We start from the raw sequence: 25,227 nt of genomic DNA on the forward strand, positions 1-25,227 counted from the left end.
TTTATTGTTACCTACTTATGTAATAAGTACTCGTATATTATTATTTAACTACCCGAATACCCAATTATAATTATTCGGGTAGGTACTACTTTTTCCATCAACCAGGAACCATGGAATTGATGGATCATATAGCACGCGTTTAGTACCTATTGTGATTGAAGATATTCGTATCTGAAGACGTCGGTGGTGATAATAACTAAATAAATAATGAAAGATAAATAGTGTTTACCTTCCATCCATTTTCTATGACTACGTTGAGGTTTTTAAGGATTGGCAAATCTTCTGTATTGTACTTCATGAAGACATTGCGGAACTCAACACGACCGCGCCACGGCCAACCCTTTGGAGTTGCCTTCGCTGTAACGGAAGCGAATTTCATATGATATTTATACTAGGTACAGTCAACGGTAAAAATATGGGTGTAGACAACTTACTGAAAAGTATGTCCCATAGTTCTTAATTCACTGACATAAGAGTTATGGGACATATTTTTGAAATGATTTGTACACCCATATTTTTACCGTTGACTGTACATGTTCTACTTATTTATCTTAGCTGCAGGGGAACAGTAAAAATAAACATATATTGTAGACCTATACTGTTAATTATAAATAAGACAATAAGTATAATATAATCGTATCAGGTACAATTTTATTGTTAGTCGCTTGCCACTTGTCTCTGGAATACATATATATAAAAATCAGTAACTAAAACTTACCGCCTTTTTCCCAGAGTGACTCGCGTTCTATGTGCGTGTATTGCAATATTCTCTCAACGCTCGTCATTTGCGAAATAACTTCGGCCGTCTGACGCACACCGAACTGCAGCATTCCGGTTAGAATCAGTGTCTGCGATATGGCCAATCCCACGTTGCCGGAGAATATGGTTTCTAAACACAAACAAACCAACATAAGGTACGTAAGTAAGTATACTTACGTTTATAAACAGTGTAGGTAAGAGTGTTTAGTTACAGAAAATAAAAAACTGCGAGTGTCAGTAGCCGCTAACCGAGTTTCCGGAGCTCATAATCCAGTAAAATTGCATTCGAGTAACATGATTTTCTCTTTGAAATTAGCACTCTATTAGTAATCATACTTACTGCTGTCAATAACAAGGAAAGCGATGATGACGATTGCTAAATATATTACGCAAATGAAATCGAGCCAAAAGCCAAGAGTGACTCCACTAGCTAGGTAGCTGGTCCACGTCGAAGTGTGAATGTCCTGTAACAAAGTTGGTGTTAATTGAAATATACGTACCCACTAAACACATTACAAGTTTTCGGAACGAATGCCAAGGCCAAAACTTTAATTTTTGTTACTCAGTGATAATAGTAGTAAATAGATGCTTTACCTGGAACCGATCGAATTCTTTTATTAGCCGTTCCTGTGCCCCTGCTGAACGTATAGTGCTGATGCCGTTCAATGTGGCAGCCATATGCGAAAACACGGGACTGCGTGCTGAAATAGTATTCAGTATTCATTAATTTATTTTTAGGGAGTACATATTTTAAAAAAATTACCTCAGTACCTACGCAACGAGAACGGTTTACGCAAGTTTCAAAAACGTATAGTCTAGCCAGCACATTGTGCTAGAAACGGCGACGAGCAATTAAAAACAAGCAAGCAAAATATAATTTTGGGGTGATATTACTTAGGTACTGCTAGCACTAGAAATATCAGAGTGATCTTCAGAGTAGATACTACCAAAAATATTACAGAAAACTTACTAGTTCCTTCTAGACGTTTAATGGACTGCGCAGATTTCAGATAAATCTGAAGAATAACGTAAAACAGGAGCAAAATAATTGTAGTTGGTAGTAGAGTCCAAACGAGCGCCGCCGCATTCAGAGCCAGGATACTGAACATCACCAAGTAGATCTGAATACATTCCAATAAAAACCGAGGCAGCAGTTCATCTAAGGAACCGATGTCTTTCGAAAATCTGTTCAAAATGCGACCTGAAATAAAATAAAGACATTTACAAATTTAAAGCTTTTACAGAACACGTTTAGTAGGTACCTACAGTAAACCGAAGTCGGTACTTTATTTAAGTCATGAACAGTTTCCTAGGCTTTATGTGACTTGTGTACAGTCAGTATACATCATTTTACGTAACCTAAAATAATAATGAATAACCCCTTACAAAAAACATAAATATGGTAACACAAATACATGTATATATAGAGCGGTGCGAGTAGTGTGACGGCAACGGACACCGTTAAAGGAGGGGCGCTGAAATCAACCGAAATGGGGCGCCACGCCATTTTGAGGGTTGGAATCATGATGTAGTATACTAGTAAGTTGGAACGTAGCGGAGGACACTAGGACCTGTGGAACTTGATCATGTCCTGTCCCATCATAAGTAATTACTTAAGTATCAAGGCAGTTATGGTGGTAAATACCTGACGAGTTGGTGTCGAAGAAGCGCATAACTCCTCGCAGCATGGAGTGGAACATGTCATTGTGGAGGTTGCGGGAGGCCGTCATGCACACCTTGAAGAACATGAAGGCGCGCGCCGTGATGAAGAAGATGCAGCACACGATTAAAGCCGAATACACGTACAAGTACTGTGCAGTGTCTAGCGGCCCGATGTACGCGTGGATGTCTAAATCTGAAACGTGTGACAAATAAATAATATAAATCCTCCTTAATGCATAACCTAATGAAAAATCATTTACAGGGCATGTAGCAACAGGCGATCTTATCGCTAAAGAGCGATCTCTTCCAGACAACCTTCCTTTCCTTCCTTTTTCTCTATTTATAAGCACCTCGAAGATGGAATTTTGTTATCATGACGTGATAAAGTCACATACTTAGGTACCAAAATACTTAATGTTTTGCAAAATTGTTAAGCATAATCTAACCTGACTGTAGCTCAATGCCCGAAAAGTAGCTGGTTAAAGAGAACGACGTGTTGGCCGGCGCTTCCAAATTGCGATCATATTCCTTAATAGTGCTGTTGGAGAGCCTTTCTTTTTTTAATGTAACTTCATTAGTCCTGAGAATAAGTATAAAACATTAGATATCAATGACGATAATATATAAAATAGGAACATATTAGAAAGAATCGGTAGCATCAGTCATACCAGAAGGTGACCCAGTAGTCGCAGAGTGTGGCCGCGAGCTGACCGACGATCAGCAGCACCACCATGAACAGAATGCGCGGCGCGCGGCCGCCGGCGCTCAGGTAGGCGCCGTACACGTGCCAGCCCATCGAGCCCGACTCTCGTTCCTCCTCCTCCATCTCCTGAGCCGGCACTTCGCCCCCGGTGGACTCCGCCAATGATGGACGGCGCGCTGTCGACAACTACCAAACCAAAATAAGTTTTTGGCAAAAGAATCATTTTTGGTACAAGCTTTTATCGCTGACTGTACTTTTCTTACGACAGACAACTAATACTCATCGAGACAATTCCAAAAACCCCTAACACAATTAGGTTGCGTTGCTTCATCATAAATAATAATAAGTAAATAATAAATAAATATTATAGCACATTCTTACACAGATTGACTAAGTCCCACAGTAAGCTCAAGAAGGCTTGTGTTGTGGGTACTCAGACAACGATATACAGTTAGTTGCACAAGTGAACCAATGTTCACTACTTTGACATGTACCTTTACTTTACATAAAAACGATAAGTAATTATTTTGATATTTCACTATTTTCTGTTAGTATACTATATAGAGATGGTCTGCCATTACATAATTACAGATTGAAGCAATGCATTTTCTCTATAAGGTCATATTAGTATTGAATCAATTTTGCTCCGACCTCTTTCGATAGCAGGCCGTTTGATTAATCGGACTTAAAACTAAACTTATATCCGATGTGCATTTATTTTAATGATCTGTCATGATATCATTTACGATTTCTCTTGAATTGATTGACTTCGTTGTTAATTGGAAATAAAACGTTAGCCATGAAACCGTTTACCAAGCCTATCAATGATTTGATTAAAAAAATGTTGGAGGAAGGGCTGTCGACTAGGAAAATAGCCAAGAAATTAACCGTAAGCCAGTCGGCTGTGCAGAGAATAAGACAAAAATGTACAAAACCTTTGAAAAATAACAGTGGGGGGCGAACAAAAAAGTTAAGCCCGCAAGACACGCGTAGAATTGTACATTATATGGTCACTGGCGAAGCAAAATCCACATCGCATGCCGCCTCACTCTTACGAAAACAAACAGGAAAGGTCGTAAGTAAATGGACAGTGATAAGAAGTCTTCAGGGTGCAAAATTCCGAGCAGTGGAGAAGAAAAAGAAACCGCTTATTAGTAAGAAAAATGTAAAAGCTCGACAAGCATTCGTGAAGAAGTACGAAACGTGGACAGAGGAAGACTGGGCGAAGGTAATTTTCTCAGATGAAACTAAAATTAACAGATACTCAACGGACGGCCGTCAATGGAATTGGAAAAGAGAAGGAGAAGGGATGAATGTACGAGATTTCATACAAACTGTTAAACATGGAGGTGGTAACATCAAAATGTGGGGCTGTATGACTTGTTTTGGACCTGGTTCTATTCGTAAAATTGATGGAATAATGAACAAAGAGATCTATCTTGACATATTAAAGAGGCAGTTAGGGGAAACGCTGGAGAATATGCCGTTCCCAGTCAACGAAATATGGTTTCAACACGATAATGACCCTAAACACACTGCAAAAGTTGTTAAAAAATGGTTGTCTGAACAGGGTTTTCATGTGTTAGAATGGCCAGCTCAAAGTCCCGATTTAAACCCCATAGAAAACCTATGGTCTATGTTAAAAAAAGCGTTAGTGAATAACTACGAATCACCGCCATCGTCATTACACATATTGTGGGCTCGAGTTCAAGAACAATGGGAGTTACTGTCGCCTGCGTACTGTGAAAAAGTAGTAAAGGGCATGGGTAAGCGTTTGGCTGCAGTAAAAAAGGCCAAAGGACTATGGACAAAATATTAATAGTGTAAAATTTCTCATAAATATATGGTGCAATACTGATTCAATGTTTATCTTACTAGGAGGAGCAAAACTGATTCAATGTTAATTTGAGTATAAAAGTTTATTTCAGTGATTTCAAACTTAATGATTACACTTAAATGTAAGTTAATAGTGTACAGTTTCTTATAATAAAAGTATTCAAGCGAGACTGTTTATCCCTTTAATTTTTACACGATAAATATATGAGAGTCATTGACATTGGTTCACTTGTGCTACTAACTGTATATAATATACAAATACTTAAATACATAGAAAACACCCATGACTCAAATATCTGTATCATCCATGGACTTATAAGATGGACTGCACTGTCACTTTTTTGCCATACTAAATTGAACTTTATCACCGAGCTAGAAAGACGTTCGTACCAGACTAGAAAAAACGGTCCACTTGAGATAGCAAAGGTGGGTCGCGGTGTCTCACTCGCACGTGTTGCCAATGTTAAAAATATACCATTGTGGTAGTATTTATATCAATATACTACTCAATTTAAATAACTTCTTATATTATTTAAGTGCTATATTCAGAGTAAGGTTCTGATATCTTTTAAGAAATTTGTAAATAAGTATGATGTCAATATTATTAACTGATTTAACCAAGCATGTGGACAACAAAAAAAAACATTAATTTTGGTGTGGTAGACATTGTAGAAACTTTGAATTGGTATCCCTATCGTCATGACATGTTATCAAAACACGTGAATGCAAAATTTCCTAAAAATGGTGAAAATATGTTGCGTTAAAGGTTGTGGGAGTGAAAGAATTTCTAACTGTGGAATATTGTTTCACCAGGAAGCCACAATTATTACATTTTGCGATAAAAATACAAGACAACATTGTCAAACTCATTAGGGTGACTATGATGTCGGCACGATGAGAATCAGTGTTACACAATTTTTATTAGGTACTTAAGTAAGTTTATATAAATAGGTATGTATTTATTTCGGCATGTTTAAATTGGTGAAATGAGAGCCAATACAGAATAAATAATTACCAAAATTGAAATCCAAAGTCCTTAAACATTACAGACACATTTATGCATTGTTATAATAATAATAAACACATTGATAATAAAAGAAAAAAAATAGAACTTTATCGTAATTTACTGACTTTTGGGACGATACCAGAAACGTTACTGGGAATTTACCCTCTTTGGAAAATTTACTAAGAACGGCACATCACTAATTTCTTTACATTTCACGACTCTTCTCTTTTCGCACAGGTGGCCTAGCACCGTGAACACCGAAGTTCGCAAATTACGGGCATCTTTCTCTTTTACTCCTCTAAAGGAGTAATTACAGTAATAGAGAAAGATGCTCGCAATTTGCAAACTTCGATGTCTATGGTCCAGTGACAAGCGTCCTAGTTAAAAACGATAGCAAGCGGGCGTAGCGGACCCACGCGACCCTCAGGCAGTTACGAATTTGCCCTAAGACCGAGTAGGCCCGGGCCTAGGGCGGCCAGATATTTTGGGCGGCAGTCTATATGATGGGTGCTGAGAAAGGGGGGGCGGCTAGAGTTTGCTATGTAGGGCTTGGGGCCTAAGGCGGCAAAGACTGTATGTAATTCCTCCACTGTCCTGAGAGCCTACCCCGTTGCGTCTTTGTCGCACTTGTAAATTCGTACGTAAGTGTGAGAGAGAGGCAACACGTCGAACATGGTTCACAGTAGACCCTCTGGTTCTGTCAGCATATTTGTCTCTCTATCTCTCTCACTCATACCTGTGTTCTTGACAGACGTTACGGCGGACCACCTTCCTGACGATCGACCATGTTCGTGATCCAGTACCTACGCCTACTAGTAACAGCTTTGCTTCTTCACTTGGTCCCTCGATACTGAGGATCGTGACATCATATCCTTCTGTTGAAGACCAGGTTCCTCCATAGGGTTCCCTTCCTCACCAAGCGCATGGCCTCGTGCAGTTTTAATTGCATAGGTGCCGTAATGTGAACACACCATTTAGAACAACTAAATTAAGTACCTAAGGGTGTGTGGAGCGTTTTACAGAAGAGAAAAAACTATATCCATCCCTTTTTAGGCGAAAAGACAGTATGATTTCTATTACTAATATAACTATGCACACTTAAGGAAAGATCCTGGTCAAACTATATATTTAAATGTTATCCTAATATCCCACATACATAAGACGTATGGTCACCCTAATTAGAAAGAGATACAACGGCCCACCTTGACTATCTCATGTGGACACACTTTTTGGCCAATGTCCGCCATCCAGTTAATCTCTACGTCCGTGGTATCATCATACAAATAAATGCCCTTACTGGGATACGAACCCAGGACCATCGGCTTCGCAGGCAGGGTCACTACCCACTACTAGGCCAGACCGGTCGTCATCATAGAGTTCCTACAGCCACCTCCTGTCTCCATCATCAGATCAGTTCGACATAACCATATTATTGTACTCGTATTGTCATCAGAACTACATAAAGCTGCCAATTTTCATGACGCTACGATGCTTGGAAGATGATTAAATTAGTTACCTTAGATTCCATTACATAGTTACATACAGGTCGACCTAATAAAATTGTAAATGGTATTGTATTGTTGCTTGGGACGGATAGCTGAGTTTTTGGCACTTACTCTGGCCGATGTTCGCCTTGACATCGGTTTTGGCTTCTCTTCAACTTTTTCATCGTCTTCTTGAGTAGCACTCAAAAGTTTAGCGAAGTCCTTTCCGTAATTTATAAGTTCCGCGTAAGTTCCTTTTGCTTCGACAGCACCCTATGGAAAAAGTAAGGCATTTTTATAGTATCGACACACATCGGAGCGACTATTTGTAGAAACTTATTGGAAAAGTCGATTGAAAATATATGGCGTCGATCGATGGGTACAAACATAATACAACAATAAAAATAGGAATAATTTTTGGAAATATTAGAACACAATGTTATATTTCCTATTGTTTTAGTTTGTCCTCAAATACTGAGTTTTTACAAAAAAAATTTCTGTACCTGTATAAATGTACACTTGAGTCACCGAAAAAAAGAGTAATTACTTACTCATGAAGTTAAATAAATTCTCTTGGCCTATTTTTTCTTAACACATCAACACAACATCAACATTCTACCGGATAGAATGATTTTTATTCTAAACCGTGTGTGTTACTTTTGAATTGAATGAAAAACAATAAAGCATTCAGCGTGCAAATGATGCGTACATTGCTCATAATAATGATGTAATCAGCATCCTTGAGGTAGTGCAGCTGGTGCGTGACGAGCACGCGCGTGGCGTGCCGCAAGTACCCGCAGATGCACTCGTCGAACAGCTGCCGGCCCACGTGCGCGTCCACAGCCGACAGCGGGTCGTCCAGCAGGTAGATGTCCGCCTGAAACCGGCGCCGCACAATCAATCATTCCGCATATCCGTTCATTTACAATTACACCATAATTCCTATTGGGTTTGACCGCCTGCGAAATACACTGTACTAACCCACTTGTCACAATGTTTTTATAACAACAAAAAATATTTGTGAGATCTAAATGACACTAACCTGTCTATAAACTGCTCTTGCGAGATTGATTCGCGCCCGCTGTCCGCCAGAAAGTGAAGCGCCTCTTTCGCCGACCAATGTTTGGTCTCCATGAGGGAATTGTTGAAAATCTTTTTGCAGTGCGCATACTCTCACCACCTTAAACATAAAGAAGACCCCTTGTATCACATCTTTGTATGAAATCATCTGTTACACAAAGAAGGAAGACAATAAAAAAATATATGACTTCCCTTCCCATGTTTACACAATTTGATTATCTGTTCTGTTGGGCCAGAGACCTAGTAAAAAGGCAATGAAGTAAATGTTCATTGCTGTATTTTACCTCCCTTTTGCAAGTCGCACATCAACATGGTCATAGAGAAGAGAGACAGGCTCTCAAATGATTTAATGTTTAATTCGCAGTTACTCACTTCTTTATATTTTTTGGAATTATAAGGAAGTCCAAAGAGGATGTTCTGTCGGACAGTGGCCACGAACAGCCATGGCTCCTGGCTCGCGTACGAAAGCGGCCCGGACAGGTGGATGCGGCCGCTCGTCGATCGGAGCTCGTTCAGCAACAATTGCAACACGGAACTCTAAATAAATATAAATTAAACTGTGTATAATATTTTCTATAATAAATTAACATTTGCTGTGTGCTACTAGGCTAGCAATCCAGCGGTCGTGAGTTCAAGTCTCACTCATGATTTTTTTCCACTTTTTATTTATTTCTAAGCTTCATAGCATCGACCGCTAAACGTACAAATGCAAAACTCATTTTGTATAACTGCTTATATCTAGTATAACTGCTTATACTGCTTATACTTGATACAAAATTCATTTTGTATAATGTCCAGGGAGGAAAATAGAGACTACGAAAAGGCGCATGTAAATCAAAGCGTTTTTTGGTCTTGTGACTGGACATGTCCCGATCCCAGGTCAGCACGATTACGCCTAGTAAATAATAGCTCACCATAGTAAAGAGGAAAGACAAACCTTTCCTGAGCCGACGGATCCAATGATGGCACAAAGTTTCCCCTTAGGTATTGTGAAGTTAAGTCCGCGCAGCGTGACAGGCCCGTCCTCGATCCAGTTGGCGCACACGTCCTGGATCAGGACGCCCACGTCGGGGCTCACCGGGGCCGCCGGCGCCACGCTCATCAGGTTCTTCTCGTTGCACACGAATCCTGCGTACATTAACATTTTTAGGTATTCATTTCTGTTTATGAGATTTCATATTTTTTTTTATTAAAACGCTACATAGCTCCCGACACATTGTCAAACAACTACGAAGATTTTTTGCTATAAAATAAATCATAAATAGCTACAGACTACGATGTAGCTTTATAAGATTAGCTTAACCATGACTGAGTTCAATGCCGCATTCAATCACCAACAAGTAACAAAACAGCAAAGAAAACGGACGCAATAAAAAACGATTTAAAAACAAGATTACGAGTGTGTGAGTTACCTGGATTAAAGATTCCCTCTTCGTCTATCCTTTTGAAAGTGTTGGGTCTTAGGTCCACTTCGCTTAGATTGTTTCTCTTGTTCTCCACGCTCTGTACAAGTTTGGCTATATCTACGTCAGGCACACTACGAAGATCTTCGCGTTCATCTATCACAAAATACACATGTTACAACAATGTACAAAAGACATTTTTTTAAATCAAAGTATTACACTACAAATATTTAATTAAATCACAATACATGAAACAGAAACCAGCCAATTAATTAGTGAAAAGAAATTTATAGGCATCACAAACCCCTACCAACAAATAACAGACAGTTGTTAGAGCCAGTTTAAATATGTACCTACAACTACAGGGTTTGATTGGCACGTATGTACAATTGTACAGTACAACACTTTTTACAATAACAATACTACACAGTAGACATCTACGGTCTGACCAACCTCAAGTGGCAGCGACATTACAGTAAATCTAAGTGGCAGTGATACTGCATTAATTATATCTGCGAGAACTAATTCTAGGTAATGGAAGAAAGCAAGGAAAAATAGTTACTAAGGGAAAACGCAAATATGTTAAAAAGTGGAATGATAGATTAAGTAGTTGGTACATCAGAACTGTCACATATGACTGAAATGAGAGGCAGGCCGCAGGCAGGTCAGATCATGAAATGGAAAAATCTACGAACTGGCAACGACAGACATACAAGGTTTATGGCCGTCGAATTTCACTGCCACCTTTAGTTGGTCAGACGAATAACGTCTCATACCCATTAGTAAAATAGCTTGTATGCGAAGAATGGAGGCATACGCTTCCATTGACTGAGCAAGAGAGTTCGGCATCGTAATGGCAAATGTCGCTTGGAGCGTGTTGAACATTTGTGCCAACGGGAAAACCTGCGGAAACCAGAACGTGCAAGCTGTAATGTTAATACGGCATGCCATGCAACCCTAGATACCTCCGCGTAAGTATAAGTACACACAGACACTCTTCTAAAATTGCGAAAACAGTGGTGTCAAGAGCTGGTCAAAACCAGTCCACTGCCCAAAACATGTGCTATAATATACAAGTGTGAAGTTAAGTATACACACAACTCGAGTTTAAAAAATTAAACCAATCGCAAGATGATAATTAAGTCAAAGTTGCGAAGTTTCTCCCGAGTCCCGATCATAAGGATAAATAGCGCCTGGTTATAATTCAGGCCCTGGAATCTTCAGGGTTTTGCTATGTCCGTCCATTGATCCAGCTGTCCGTTCTCGGCTTATTCGTTGATTTTGACAACAATCTAGAATCCTTAATAACCCTTGCTGTTACTCAATAGTGAATCAAATCTGAAGACATTTTTATGTCACTCAGTACAGATGTCACTACATAATAATTTTCCATCGTATTTTCGCGGAAACGTACGAACGTATCTCGCTATTTCAATTAGTTTCGGTACAAAAAGTACTAAGGTTGACTGAAGTAGCATGACAAATACGAACGTTTCCGAGAAAATAACGAGGGAGAACAATTATATATGCACTAGGTACATCTGTACCTAGTTTAATCGGGTACTAAATATAACGAGAATATAAAGGTATACTACGTGTTTTTATTGAAACCATGTACCAAAATTCTGTAAATAAAAAATCGAGTCATAGTTATAATTTGGACTCGTATGAAGTAGGTTATGTAGCGTTTGTAAAACGTATAGTCATGCAGTTTGCAAGTGCAGCATGCGGAGGCATTGAGCCCCACGTACCAAACAGCATGAACGCCTCGAGGCGCTGAACCGAGATCAGCGCTTCCGCCAAAAATGACACCGCGTTAGACATTATAATAGATAGGGTGCCTTGGAGGGTGTTGTAGAATTGCGCCAAAGGGAACACCTGAAAATTATTCAATTGATAACATTTCAAATTAACTAAGATACCATAGTTTCTTGTAGCATTTCCCGTAAGTATTTGAAAATTACTATTTTAAATATACATATCTTAAAATATTCAAATATTCCTTCCATCACCTAATGAACTAAAACATCATTAGTTAGGCTGTATTTGCCTTGAAAAAACTTTACCATGCACATAGGTAAAGTATGTCCAATTAATTGTGGACTATTTTTCGACAAGTTGGCAAGCCTTCATTGTTTTTTTTGTTTACTCTTGTAAGGATTATTAATAAAGTTAATGCTTGCATCTTACAAGGTGCCGATATCACTTTACGTTACGTTATTTTACGGTTTTACCTACTTATGTTTGTAGAATCACGGCTGAGCTAGCTTTGACTTTGGGAATACAAGACACGTAGGAAGTGCGGATCTCAGGATAACTCGAGAAAAAAGCCGTCTTTAAATATTTACCTCCTACGACAACCCGTCGCTTAATATTTATGCGACCAGATCCGCATCCAGAATACCCTATGTGGGTACCTAAACAACCGCACAATGTAAATAAGCTCGTTTAGGTTGCGTTTATGTTATTACTTAAAGTGTAGTTTTTTGGTTTTCTGAATCGATAAAAAATATAAATGAGTGGTAATAAATTGAAATGTTATCAATTATCGCCTCAAAGATTATTAGTGTAACTATAAAACTTACGATATCCGCCGTGACTTGGAAGCCGAAAAGCGAGTAAGAGAGTAGGGTGATGTAGAGCGTGAGGCGCTCCGTGAACACCATGAAGCTGAGGTACACGCCGCGCAGGTACGACGCCTGAGTGATGCACTTGATCTCGTTGCGACGGGCTAGCGCCACCACTTGCTCGAATGGTTTTTCCCATGCGTACATTTTGATCACCTGCAAATTTTGGTTTATATGAAATCAGCCCCTTGTATTACAATTCTTTTGTGTTTCTTAAAGCAGCTTTTCCTCAGATAATGCTTTATCTATTGTCTTTTCATCACACTTGCTCGAAAAAGATCTTATTTCAGGCAGGTGTACTAGAAGGCAAAGGCCTATATTGTTCCCGCGGAAGTTATAGATTATGATAAAAACAATTAATAATATCTAACACGATTTTATTTGTAGAGCCGTAAGAGCGTGTCACATATTTTTGCGGCCTTCGAAGAGTAACATATTATAGCAGGTGACTGTACAACGAGCAGGTACTTACGAATCAACATCGAAACAACCGCAAGTTTTTATTGTTTTGTAAGACTGCTCCGATACAATAGCGTGGATCAATCGATACAAATGCTCGTCCGTGAATCGTGCATTAGCAGTGGTACAGTGGGCATCAAATACACAGTGACAACAAAATATATCGCAATACATCCTTATTTCTATGGCAACAAAAGTGTGTTGTAATGTATTTACCCTATTAGGCTGTCACTATTGCTTATTCTATATCGAGCTCACTGTACCGCTGCAAAAAGTCACCATGTGTATTGTGTAACCGGACTTAATTTACTTTATATCGTTGCAATACCTATTTTGGATGATCACTTAATTGTATACTTATTTTATTAACTTCACTAATAACCTATCCTAATTGTAGGTAGCTACATAACCTTTCCCTCCTCATTAAAAATAAAAATCATCGAAACATAATAGTCAGAACAGGATAAGTACGCCGAACCATAATGACACGGAAATATGATACGCTCGTCAAACTATCTAAGTTTTTCAATGTCTTATATTTCTTTAATTTATCAATACGAGTAATACCGAGAGAACTTTCTGTGCACTTTTTGGTCAGAATATATGTAACTACATGTTAAATATTTTATTGTGGGACGTATCACATTACAATCTGTAGGTACATACAATTTATAGAATTCAATGTCTGGTATGAATGGGGAGATATGCCACAAATGTTTATGGTCATGGATCAGGCTACGTTGGCTGTTCTTTCATGTTCATTATGTGTCGATGCATGCAATAAAATAATAAAATAATAAAATAATAAAAATATCGGTCTATTTCAATGCGGATACGTATATCTGCCCATAAGCATAACTACACAATGAAAATGAAAATGGGTACACTTTGAGCACTTTATAAATTTTAGTTTCAGTAAAGATTAGGTACCCATTTACAGTAGACAGATAATAATGCGTTGTAATAATAATAATAATATTGTTAAGTACCTATAGTAGTGTACCCTATGATGGGCGTGGAACCAGTAATGGGACAAAAAACCACAAATCATGTAAAATAAGTGTCTAAAAGTAGTTTATAAACACTGCCTGTATATTATCATAAATAAGAGTCCTAGAGCTGTTTCAGTTTGAATTTTTATTAAATTTGGTTGTTTTTTAAGAAATTGGCGTCAACCCAAAAGTTGTCGTGTCACTGAAAAAAAAATACCACTACGAATTCTTAACAACTTCGCTAAGAGAGGTGAGTTAATTTATTAAATTTTAATTAATTAATACTTGATGAAAACTAAAATGTGTTTTGTTAATTGCATTTACCATGAGATAAGGTATACAACATACTATGTTGTGAGTCCACAGATGTAAAAAAAATAGTGGTATTTGGCCCAATCCCATTATAGGAGCTGTAAAACTGCATACCTCCTATAATGGGAAATTTACATAATGATGCTTGCCATGCCATCATTTCATGTTTAAACAATACAGAAGTAAAATGTAGTTACGAAATATGTCAACCAGGAGGTATGCTCGGACTTCGGATAAATTAATATCGTTTTTTAGTGTGGGTCAAATTTTGGTAGCCGAGTTTGAGCCACTTTCCCGTTTTCCGATTGAGTTGAAATTTTGTATTCGTAATTAAATATGCAAATCGGATGGTAATGCAATATTATGATAACATGGACCAGATCTGATGACCTATTTCAATATTTTATACTGATAGAGCAGTGTCCATTACTGGGGGGCCCATTACTGGAGCTTTGGTGTCCATGACTGGAGAAAAATAGCATAGTTTTAATTTGTTAAGTATGTGGAAACTCATTGCAGTATCTTTGATACAACACGCCTGAAACATGAAAGACGGGTAGGACTTTCATCTTTCAATACGCTAAGCGGTAGACCATTCACATGTATTAGGGAAATATCACAAATACTCCAAATTCCCTCTTAAATGTCCCATGACTGGTGCTGTTACTATAATAGTAATATGACGAGTTTACCTGCATGCCGTTAATAATTTCATCCATAATTCGGACACGCTCATCGGTTCTGTGTGCCGTCTTCATTCGTAACCTAGCAGCCAATTTGCTCATATAAGCTGCAAAGAAAAATAAACTGTTTTTACGGTTTCATAACATATGACATATTGTGTTGTTAGACAGATCATGAAATCACTTGAAATAGATAGAAATATAAGTGAACGTACATTGCACTGGTATGGTCTGCAGCACGATTCCGATGACTCCGACGATGGCAGCGTACCCGATCTTGATGTAGATGAGGTAGCAGACGAGGACAACCTGCAGCGGCAGCAACCAGATGAAGTGCGAGTAGATGAACGCGTAGTCGAAGCGGTTGACGTCGTTGGAGAGCAGGTTCACCACCTGCCCCGCCGTCGTCTGCGCCAGCGCGCCTGAGCTCATGCGCATCACCTGTGGGGTGGGGGTAATACATATGCTACTCAGCATGACTTGACAGCACAAGTGAGCTTTTGTTGTCATTTTGAATATTTCATCCAATTAACGATAAGGTCAATTTGGAAGATACATTTACATCTTTTTAATGTATACCTACATTAAAAAGTTAGGTAACTCAATCAGTTCATCAGTACTCCTATCATTTCTCAGCCTGTATGGAACATTTTTTTTTTGGTTAAAATACATATAGGTATATACTTACAGGTTGGCTCCATTTTTGTCAAAATATATTATTATAATGGGATCCATGACAAATTGTGGGAACTTATCAAATTTAAATTTTGGTAATTTTTCGCGTAGCAGCAAGGGACTTGGTAGCTGCCCTCAGTGCCCCATTTATAAAATCCAGTCATTTAAACATTTAGTATTTAGTTACGATGTACGTTCTTCTTTGTTGTGGTTGTGGCCATTATTAGACTTTTGAGTGACTCGTTTAACGACACGACGCCATTCCTTCCGTAGGGCTGCTTTCCGTGAGCAATCGCTTACTGTACCTACCTACCTACTCAAATACATTTTAGGAGACGAATGCTGCCGGGCATTATGAGTATATGCAACATAAACAGTTACAATGAAGGTATAATGAAATCGCTGAAATGATCCCACCTTTCTGTAAATAAGTGAGCAAGCGGCGATGCGCACTTTCATGCCGAACTGCTGGGTGGAATAGGCGCCGTGGTGGTTGAGGAAGGCGATGAGCAGAGACATGAGTATGACGGCGGTGGCGCAGTACACGGCTTGCTCGTACGACATGTCCGTGCCCGGCTCCCAGTATGCCAGCAGCATCGACAGCGCCACGGGTTGGAATGGTCTGGTGAATATAAGTACAATTTTATTTTATATACGTAGGTACATGTATTGATATTACAGTCTGCGTAACAAAAAAAGAAAGAATAGAATTGGATAACAATAAAATAACATTAAATAAGGTTCAGATTTGAGATGCACTAAATATGTTCGTATCAACGTAATTTTAATGGCATTTGAAACTGTGTTGTTAAGTCGGTTTGCTGTATTACAGATTACTTTATTACTCAAGTAAAACTAAGGGAACTCGTCTTTTTTGCTATAGAAAATAATAATAATAGGTATCAGGATCAAATAGAATGCAGGACTCCTGTTCCTTTATATTTAAATTATATAAAATTAATAATTTGTGTCACTAATCTAAGTGGGTATGTAATTATGTATGCCCTGTCTATGTATAATGCGTTATCCTGAACGCGTTCATGCACGCTTATAAAGTAGGTACACTAGGTACATTAAATTAGCCACATCCTACTGGTTTAAATCATTTTACGGTCACTGCAGTGAAATATTTTTTGTGGTAGTCACCGAGTACCTATTGAATCATAAACGGGTGACTCGTCAGATTCGCTAAATAGCTTAAACGCCTTTGTTACCTAAATGTGTCTATCGCGTGCATAATGACGGGTGTATTTGTGCGCGTATACTCACTTTAGCAAGAGCGCCTGTATAAGGAACATGACTCCGGAAGGGGCAAAACTCATCCAAAACGTCTTGGTCATAGCACGCAGGAGCGACGGTTTTCGTCCATGCTTGCTGGCTAATGCAATCTCCTCTAGCCATTTCCTGCAAACAAAAGAGGTCACTGTTAATGAGTGGCAAGTCAAGTTAATGCCATATAAACAGTAGTCAGGCACGGGCCGGGCCCGGTGGTGCCGTGCGACAGCGAGCTCTCAGCGCGGCCTCGGGCCGCCACGACAAGTGTCATGTGATCGTGACCCGGCCGTTCTCGTAATCCATTCTGTGATGGACCACTACATCGGTTCTTTTGAGTCTTGCCTCTGTTCTCGAATGCGCTAATGGCTAATCAGAATTGCGTCAAAAACGTACTGCTTAGAATTGGAATCGCACTACAACGTAAGTAATTTAATTACTTACGTGATAGTGCCATTCTAACCAAGCGTCAGCATATAAAATTTAAATTAGACAATTTTTTTAAATTGTTTTTACAGAAATCTTAAGTAAGTACGTGCCTAACAAAATAAATCAACACCGGGTGATGTCATGTTTTTTTTATTCAGAATACTATAGGGACACGACCAACTCACGACAAACATTACGAAGTAGCGCTTCCTACCTTGCTTGAATTCATAAGCGCTTTTATCTGCCTTTAATAGCTATATCGTGAAACAAGTAGGTAATTATCATATCGAGCTCCATCAAAGTTAAAACTGGTATTTGATCGTACGTTGGGTAGGTAAAGTTGGAAATATTCGCGCTTCTTTATGAAATTTTTTAACTAGGTACCTACTAATAGTTAATCGAATTAAATGAAGTGGCTGATACTGATATACCAGCTAAGTAGTTAACGTAGTAGTTATCATATAAACAGTGATTATTGTTTTATTAATGCAATGCTGAATAAACATGTCTACATCTCATTTACGGACTTCTACAGTTAACTGCCTTTTTTTATAGTGCAGTGCTGGAATATTGTTACAACGAAATTCTTTAATTTTCGAAAATGTCTCAAGAATATTCCCGTAAATTCCCATCCTTAAATGTCTTTACGATATTCATATAGTCCGAGCTGACATCTGTGCATATAAATGGTCATCTCTTAATTATAAACCCAATATTAAATCTTTCATGGCGGTAATCTTTATTCAATCGGTTCCTTGAATTTTGGATTTGAAATTACTTACATCTGCTTATCGCACTTGATGGGGTTTAGCCATTTGTCATTTAAAAAAAATAAGTAATCGAGTAAGTTCATATGTTAACAGTATCGCTTTATTGTATACCAACGACTCTACTAATTACTTTTTGCTAGAAACGGCACATTTGCATGTATTTATCGAAGAGGTCCAATAATCGCAACCTTACCCTAAGCCGTGAGTGCGAGAGGCGATGGCAGGTCATTCGACGCCTACTAATAGGACCGATCACTACGACATGACTCGATACGCTCGCTACGTACGTAATAAAATATCCATATAAATTTATGTTCAAAACATTAAATCATACAATCATTTCACCACAGGTTAATCGTTAACGCGGGGGTTTAACTGTTCTTGCGTAGGTATATATATAGCCTAGTTTCCGTGTGCACCTTTTCATGGCTTTTGCCTTTGGATTTCAACGTTAAAAAATCGATATAAAACTACAATTATGCGTTAGCCCACTCTTAAACAATATTTTAGATATAATTAGCATTCATTTTATTGAATATTGAATATTTAACGAAGATTCAAATTCTTAGCTTAAAAGAATACTTTAACCCCATACAAACTTTCATCCCCTTTTTAACCCCCTTAGGGGATGAATTTTGAAAAATCCTTTCTTAGTGGACCCCTAGACCTTATAAGGAATCTAGTTGCCAAATTTGGACTTTCTAGTCCCAGCGGTTTGGGCTGTGCGTTGATTTAAGTCAGTCAGTCAGTCAGTCAGTCAGTCAGGTCTTTCACGTTTATATATATAGATTTAATGTTGAACACGAGTGCATTTATGTGTCGGGCTAAATTATCTTTACAAAAAAGCTCATTTTAATTACACTTGATGCAAAATCAATAATTCGTTCAGTAGACTAGTAAAAGAGTTATAGCTTTTCAAACATTTTGTTTTATTGTTTGAGAAGCTCCCAAGTAGCATTGCAAGCTGTATATAAGCTGTATTAAAGTTTATTTGTATACTATAAGCTGTACAGTTAGGCTGTACAAAGGCTGTATAAGCGCTTATACAGCCCTTATAAGTAAAAAACGGGCCCAAATTATACAGCCTTTGGCGTTATTAGAGCTGTAGAGTAGCTGTATAAGCAATACATAAGCTGCATAATAGCTGCATAATAGCTGCATTACAGCTATTTTTCGGTGTAACAGGAAACCTTAACACTACGGATAATCTCTTATAAGTACGATATAAGAATATAAGTTTTAAATGAGTTATAAGAAAGAATTACAAGAGAATAATAATCATTTAAGAAACTAAAATGTCTTAATCATGTTCATTCGTAATATAGTAATGGCGACAATAAAGTGGAAGGTAAAAGTAAAAGTAAATATTATACAGGACTTGAATGGAATATTACATTATTGGTAAGTGCGGATTATTATTTATTGTGAACCTGTGTATCTTTTCTGGCAAAATATTTACGCGCCTACAAAATAACAAAGAGAAACCATAAGGAAAATATCAAAAATCGGTAAAGTTACTGTTTGTTTTTAAGGTTAGAGCATCAAAAATATTTATAAATATTAATTCTAAGGCTAAACTATTTATTTTAGCTGGTAATCATAACACGGCGTTAGTCTACTAAATATTTGCAAGTATTTCTTTAATTATATTTACAAATACGTTTTTTTTTTTATTGTAAAATGGCGACATATTTTAAACAGCCTACAGGATAGTTGGAGAGCATTATAATCTTAGTAGCTGTGCTGTGTAATAAATGGAGTGTCTTTTACAGCTTTTGTAATTAAAACAGGTTTATAATAGAATATTTGTATTCGTTTGGCTGTATTTCGGTTCTCCGTACATAAGTTATAATTCTCTTTACAGATCCGTATAACAAATAAAAAACCTGTACTGTAACTGTCATATATTCCTTTAGTTTTATAATACACTTATTTTCAGAAATCATTACACTGCTATACTTATACGAGTGTAAAATTACGCCAAAAGATTGTTATAAGCGACTCTATCAGTAATACAGAAAAAAGCTGTACTATAGCTGCCATTTATTCATTTGGTTTTATAATACCCTTACAGACAGAAGTTATACAACTACTATTCTTATAGGAGAGTAAGATTACGCCATAAGAAATAGCTTTAAAACGGGGTTGACAGATACATTTGTACAGCTACAAGTGCCAAGTGATACTACAATACAGCCTGTATACAGCTTTTACGATAAAATTAGCTTGTAGTGTTTTACAACACTTAATGTTTTAAAACGGAGTTGACAGATACTTTTGTACAGCTAAAAGTGCCAAGTGTTACTACAATACAGCCTGTATACAGCTTTTACGATAGAATTAGCTTGTAGTCTCTCACAACACTTTTAGTTTTATAGTAGATTTTTTATATTCTGATAAAGCACCCCATGCTTCCGCAGAATCCTTTATAATGATTTTATACAGCTTGAGCTGTATAATGTCTGTAAAGTACCTTTTATACAGCTTAAATCTTTTCTGACACTCTTATACGTCCCTTAAATCACTCTAAGTTCTTAATTGGCTGCTATATTGATGTTGCCGACACTTCCATGCTACTTGGGCTATAACTCTACTACTCTCAAAACCATCCCAATGCAAATTCAGTATTATGTAAATAATCTTATAGCCGGTCAAACAAGTTTGTCAGTAGCGAAGGGCGCGAAATTCAAATTGTCTATGGGACGATAAGGTACCGTTCGTGCCTACATTTTTAAAATTTGTCGCTTTTTTCTAATGACGGAAATGGCTTGCAATATCTGCTGAATTGCTGTTTCCCCGCTGTATCGACTTAGAAATTTCACGATATGCAGTAGGTATGCAACGCCATCAGCTGATAATCCTGAAGACAGAATCACGTTTGCGTTATTTTCAATGACGTATAAATAGTTACGCATACTCATGGAATGGAGAAAAAATCTTTATGACTACGTAGTCACGATAATTCGTGCTATTCTAAATATTAGCATGCATATTAAGTATTTACTAGTAAGTACTTAATGAGGTATCAATAGCTATCGAGGCACATTGAAGGCATATTAACCTAAGTCAAATAACGCTGATATTTGTGCAGGTCTATCTCCAACTCCAAGTTAGAGTGGGTTCACATTGTCCGATCCGATATCGTATGTAGCATCCTACATCCGCGTCGCGTCGGTAATATAGTCAGGCCGCAGAGGGGGCTTTACCGGTCACGCACACTACAACAAAAATTATGCGTACACATACGTACACAGACAAATATTATCGGTCCGACAGCTGACGGGGGGGGCTCCGACATGGCTAAAATTATCGGAAGCGCCCTTCCGATATCGGATGTCGGCATTAAGTCCGCCTTTTTGCGTTATTTATCGTTTTTAGTAATATAATAATGATATTTTTTTAATTAGCCTGCAGGAGTGTCCCACTGCTGGGCAAAGGCCTCCCCTCTTTCCCGCCATTTAGTCCTATCCGATGCATATTCCCTACATGATGATTACTTAAATGAATAAAAAAAACAGAACAGGACATTACATTTTACTTCCATCCGACATCCGATATCGGATCGGGCAATGTGAAAACGCTCTTAGCTAAAAATGTGTTTTCCTCCTGCAGTAGTTGCGGTTTCGCATTGCATCTAAAATGCAATGTTAAAACGAAATCGTTACTCCACTTATAAACATAGCCGTAAATGGGTAAAAATATAGGTAAGTCGGTACTCTTAAATGATTATGAGATTGTCCAATCTCAGATAACTCGCCGGCCGGCGCTATTATACCAGTTGTATTCTATTAGCAGTCAGTTAATTCATGGCTGGCATTCATATTACGTGCCCGCAGTATTGGTTAAATAGTAATCTGCATAATTTTAGCCATTTATTCAGAGTACGCTTGTAGAATGCTTGAGTTCTTGGCGATGTTTGATTCTGCGTACTTTAGGGCCACCCCACACTAGCGTCTTTCGAGCGTTGTCGTCTTGCCAGCGCCCGCGCATCGGCGACGCAACTTTTGCGTTGCGTCAACACAGCGTCGACGCGACGGCAGCAGCGTTAAGGTGACAGTCCGTTTCCAACGACAGCTGCACTACTGTTCATTTTACTATGGAAATTGACAATGACAGCGACGCGTCCAGTACAGGTAGTGCGGCTGCGGTTAGAAATGGAATGTTACCATAAATCGAGCGCCAGCGTTTCACCAGCGTCAACGCAGCGAGCAGTCTTTCGAACGTCGTCAGGGCTCTTGCCTCCGTTCTTACGCTGAGCAGGAGCAAGAGAGCAAAAAAAGAAATGTATTTAATAACAAGTAAGAAAACTAAGAAACCATATACATATACATTGAAGTTAAGATTTATCTCGACTAGTACGTCTGCCATCAGTTTGGCATTGACATAAACGCTATCGTGAACGTAATTTACTTTCTATATATCTCTTTCGCACTAATACGTCAGTACGAGCGAGATGCATAGAAAGTAAATTACGTTCACGACAGCGTTTATGTCAATGCCAAACTGATGGTAGCCGTAAAGTTTTGATATCAATACGAGTGGTTACACAAGATGTTTTTATCATACTTGTGACTCATTAAATAAATGAGTTCATATTTGGCAGATATTCTTCTTAGGTAATGTGTTTGTCTATTTACACGGTCGTGCTTAAACACTCATGCGAGTCCACAATGTTCCCATACAGTATACGTAATTCTGTCACAGTATGACTGCCAATGAACCTGACCAGCTCAGTTGAGTAGTGCATATATATACATAAATAGCCATCGATGGACAAAACTTACTTCAAGTTGATATGCAAATAAAGTGTGAGTGAAAGCGCCTCGAGTGGCTATGGTAGGTACTCGTGAATAAAAGAATAACCGGTATATACGTATGCAATACATTCCATGGCACTAATGACATACTAACACCACCTGGGTCACATACTTCTTTAAATAAATAAAATATATATTTATTTGTTTTGATGTATTGTAGAAACAATTCTGAATCCCTTGCAGAGTAGATTAATTAAAACGGTCCCTTAATTTTGAATACGTAATTCAACTGTAATTTTATGCAATAATGTTTGTAAGCATTTGAATTTAAATTTATGTATGCATAAGTATCACCTGCCTATAACTATTCTTTATCGCGCTGGATTTAATTTATCTTTTTTTTATAGGTGAGATTGAGACAGTAAACACACGTTTTGGTTAATAATTGCTCTCATGCTTCTGTAAACGTTAAGGTTGGTAAACAAAGGGATCAGTTACATTTTCTTCCGTCTAACTGAATGACAGGCTTAATTAAATGTGATAAGATAGCGTGATAGAGCGGGCGCAGGACGTCTTACGGTAAATTTACGAGAGGGCCCGTTACCCTGGCGCCGCAACCAGGGTTAGCTCCGATTGCATGTCGCCGTACGTTAAGATCTGACCGGTCAATACGAGAGGATGTAAGCCTGGAATGTCAATATCAAAAGATATGCGAACCGGTTCACTCGCCAAACTGTTTGGAATCTGTGTCGCGCCAAAGGGTTTTTTAACTGTTATGATTGCTTTTTGATGTTATGAGAACAAATCGGTTAAAAACTTGTAATAAACCGAAAAATCATGAGTATACTGGACAGTACTATTATTTATTCTGTGACAGTATCTTAAAATACTAGATGAGATACATATTACTATTTTCATATACCTAACATTATATATTCCTACTGTCCGGTAGAAAAATCTATGAGAAACGGTAATGGAATGGTAATGAAAAATACGTGTTTACTTTTTTTCTCATATAAGACTAAAGTAATTAGGATCGAAGGCACATATTTTTTAAACTTTTGTAGCGATAATTTCAGACCCCGGACACCTAGCCAACATGCCAATCGTTAATGCTCCGTAGCGAATCGTAGTCATCTCCCTATGTATAGATAGCATTTTCCCCCCTTAGTGCGACAGTGACAGCTGCGTTTCATTCGCTACGACGCGTTAACGATTACACGTTGGCTACGCACCCTGATCAAATTACCACTATTTACATATTTTGAAAGAACTATCCAACGAGCAAAGATACCTCACATTATAAGGTTGGAGTGAAAAAAAAATACCTACTTTACCCAAATAACTTTTGGTTTTCTAATTTTTGACCACAAAATCCTAAAAGGTCCTGAGTAAGCCTACATATTCTGTGCTTTAAAATTGTCATTTTTTAACCCGCCTCTTAGACTATAGGTATACACTGATGACCCACTATCAGAGTGAGAGAAATGGAAATTTAAGACAAATAAATTAAACACTTAAAAACTATTTAAAACGCGAAATTCAACGTCATTTAAAATTTTGTTAGCTAGCTCCGGTTTGTGTCAATAGAAGGAGCTGCAAATTTCTTAACAAACATATTGTATAATTGTGTCTTATGAGCTTATGACCAGATTCCGGAATTTTGCACGCGGTCGCATGCTTATAGCGACCCTGCGGGGCCTGCGGCACCGCATATAAGGCGGAGTCGGCACTCGTTGGTGGTTTTAGACGGTAGTCCTCTACTGGTTAGTCCATTTATCCCCCCTGGCTCCCCCGGACCATGAGGCATGCGTAAACGCATTTCCTCAACTTAAAAAAAAAGATTCCGGAGTTTTCACGGTAAGACACGGTAAGATGTAAGTTGAGTCATACTCAGCTCCATTCTTATTCAGCAATTTCGCCTTGAAATACTATTACAAACACCCTAAGCGTATTCTAAGAAGGTAGATACTTAATTTAATATTGAAATTATACCAAAAAAGCAAAAAATTGGAACTATAAACAATAACGAATCAGTTCGAAACGAAATAATAGGTAAGTACTGTGTTCTACCTGTAAAAAGACATAAATAAAAATATTCTCATAGAAAGTTAATTGTTCTTAGAGTAAAATGTAATTATTGTAATATTATTAAATCCTATATATTTTAATTACCTAGTTAACATTCTACATCGATCATTTTTTGCCTATTTGTAGGTATCATAGCTGAGTTTATAATTGTAAAAGATAATTAGGGACTTATTAAAATTACAGTGAACCACAATTTTTATTAAAGGCACGAACTTTTCAAATAATTC

At 37.9% G+C, this 25,227-nt stretch overlaps 1 protein-coding gene across 1 annotated transcript in view; it reads right to left on the reverse strand.

Moving 5' to 3' along the window:
- The window catches only part of LOC134678867 (ATP-binding cassette subfamily C member 4-like), a 51,054-nt gene that overhangs the window by 3,271 nt on the left and 22,556 nt on the right, over positions 1-25,227 (reverse strand). The window contains exons 2-21 of the mRNA XM_063537587.1: positions 16,951-17,085; positions 16,099-16,303; positions 15,222-15,447; positions 15,016-15,113; positions 12,519-12,716; positions 11,685-11,811; positions 9,943-10,089; positions 9,468-9,658; positions 8,903-9,067; positions 8,493-8,630; positions 8,160-8,327; positions 7,583-7,723; positions 3,090-3,310; positions 2,868-3,001; positions 2,405-2,614; positions 1,730-1,960; positions 1,354-1,460; positions 1,100-1,223; positions 719-889; positions 230-357 (exon numbers count right to left, since the gene is read on the reverse strand). Of these exons, the coding sequence (XP_063393657.1) occupies positions 230-357; positions 719-889; positions 1,100-1,223; positions 1,354-1,460; positions 1,730-1,960; positions 2,405-2,614; positions 2,868-3,001; positions 3,090-3,310; positions 7,583-7,723; positions 8,160-8,327; positions 8,493-8,630; positions 8,903-9,067; positions 9,468-9,658; positions 9,943-10,089; positions 11,685-11,811; positions 12,519-12,716; positions 15,016-15,113; positions 15,222-15,447; positions 16,099-16,303; positions 16,951-17,085 (3,265 nt within the window). The remainder of the gene's footprint in view (positions 1-229; positions 358-718; positions 890-1,099; positions 1,224-1,353; positions 1,461-1,729; positions 1,961-2,404; positions 2,615-2,867; positions 3,002-3,089; positions 3,311-7,582; positions 7,724-8,159; positions 8,328-8,492; positions 8,631-8,902; positions 9,068-9,467; positions 9,659-9,942; positions 10,090-11,684; positions 11,812-12,518; positions 12,717-15,015; positions 15,114-15,221; positions 15,448-16,098; positions 16,304-16,950; positions 17,086-25,227) is intronic.

The sequence above is a fragment of the Cydia fagiglandana genome, chromosome Z (genome assembly GCF_963556715.1).
Source record: "Cydia fagiglandana chromosome Z, ilCydFagi1.1, whole genome shotgun sequence".
Taxonomy (NCBI): Eukaryota; Metazoa; Arthropoda; class Insecta; order Lepidoptera; family Tortricidae; genus Cydia; species Cydia fagiglandana.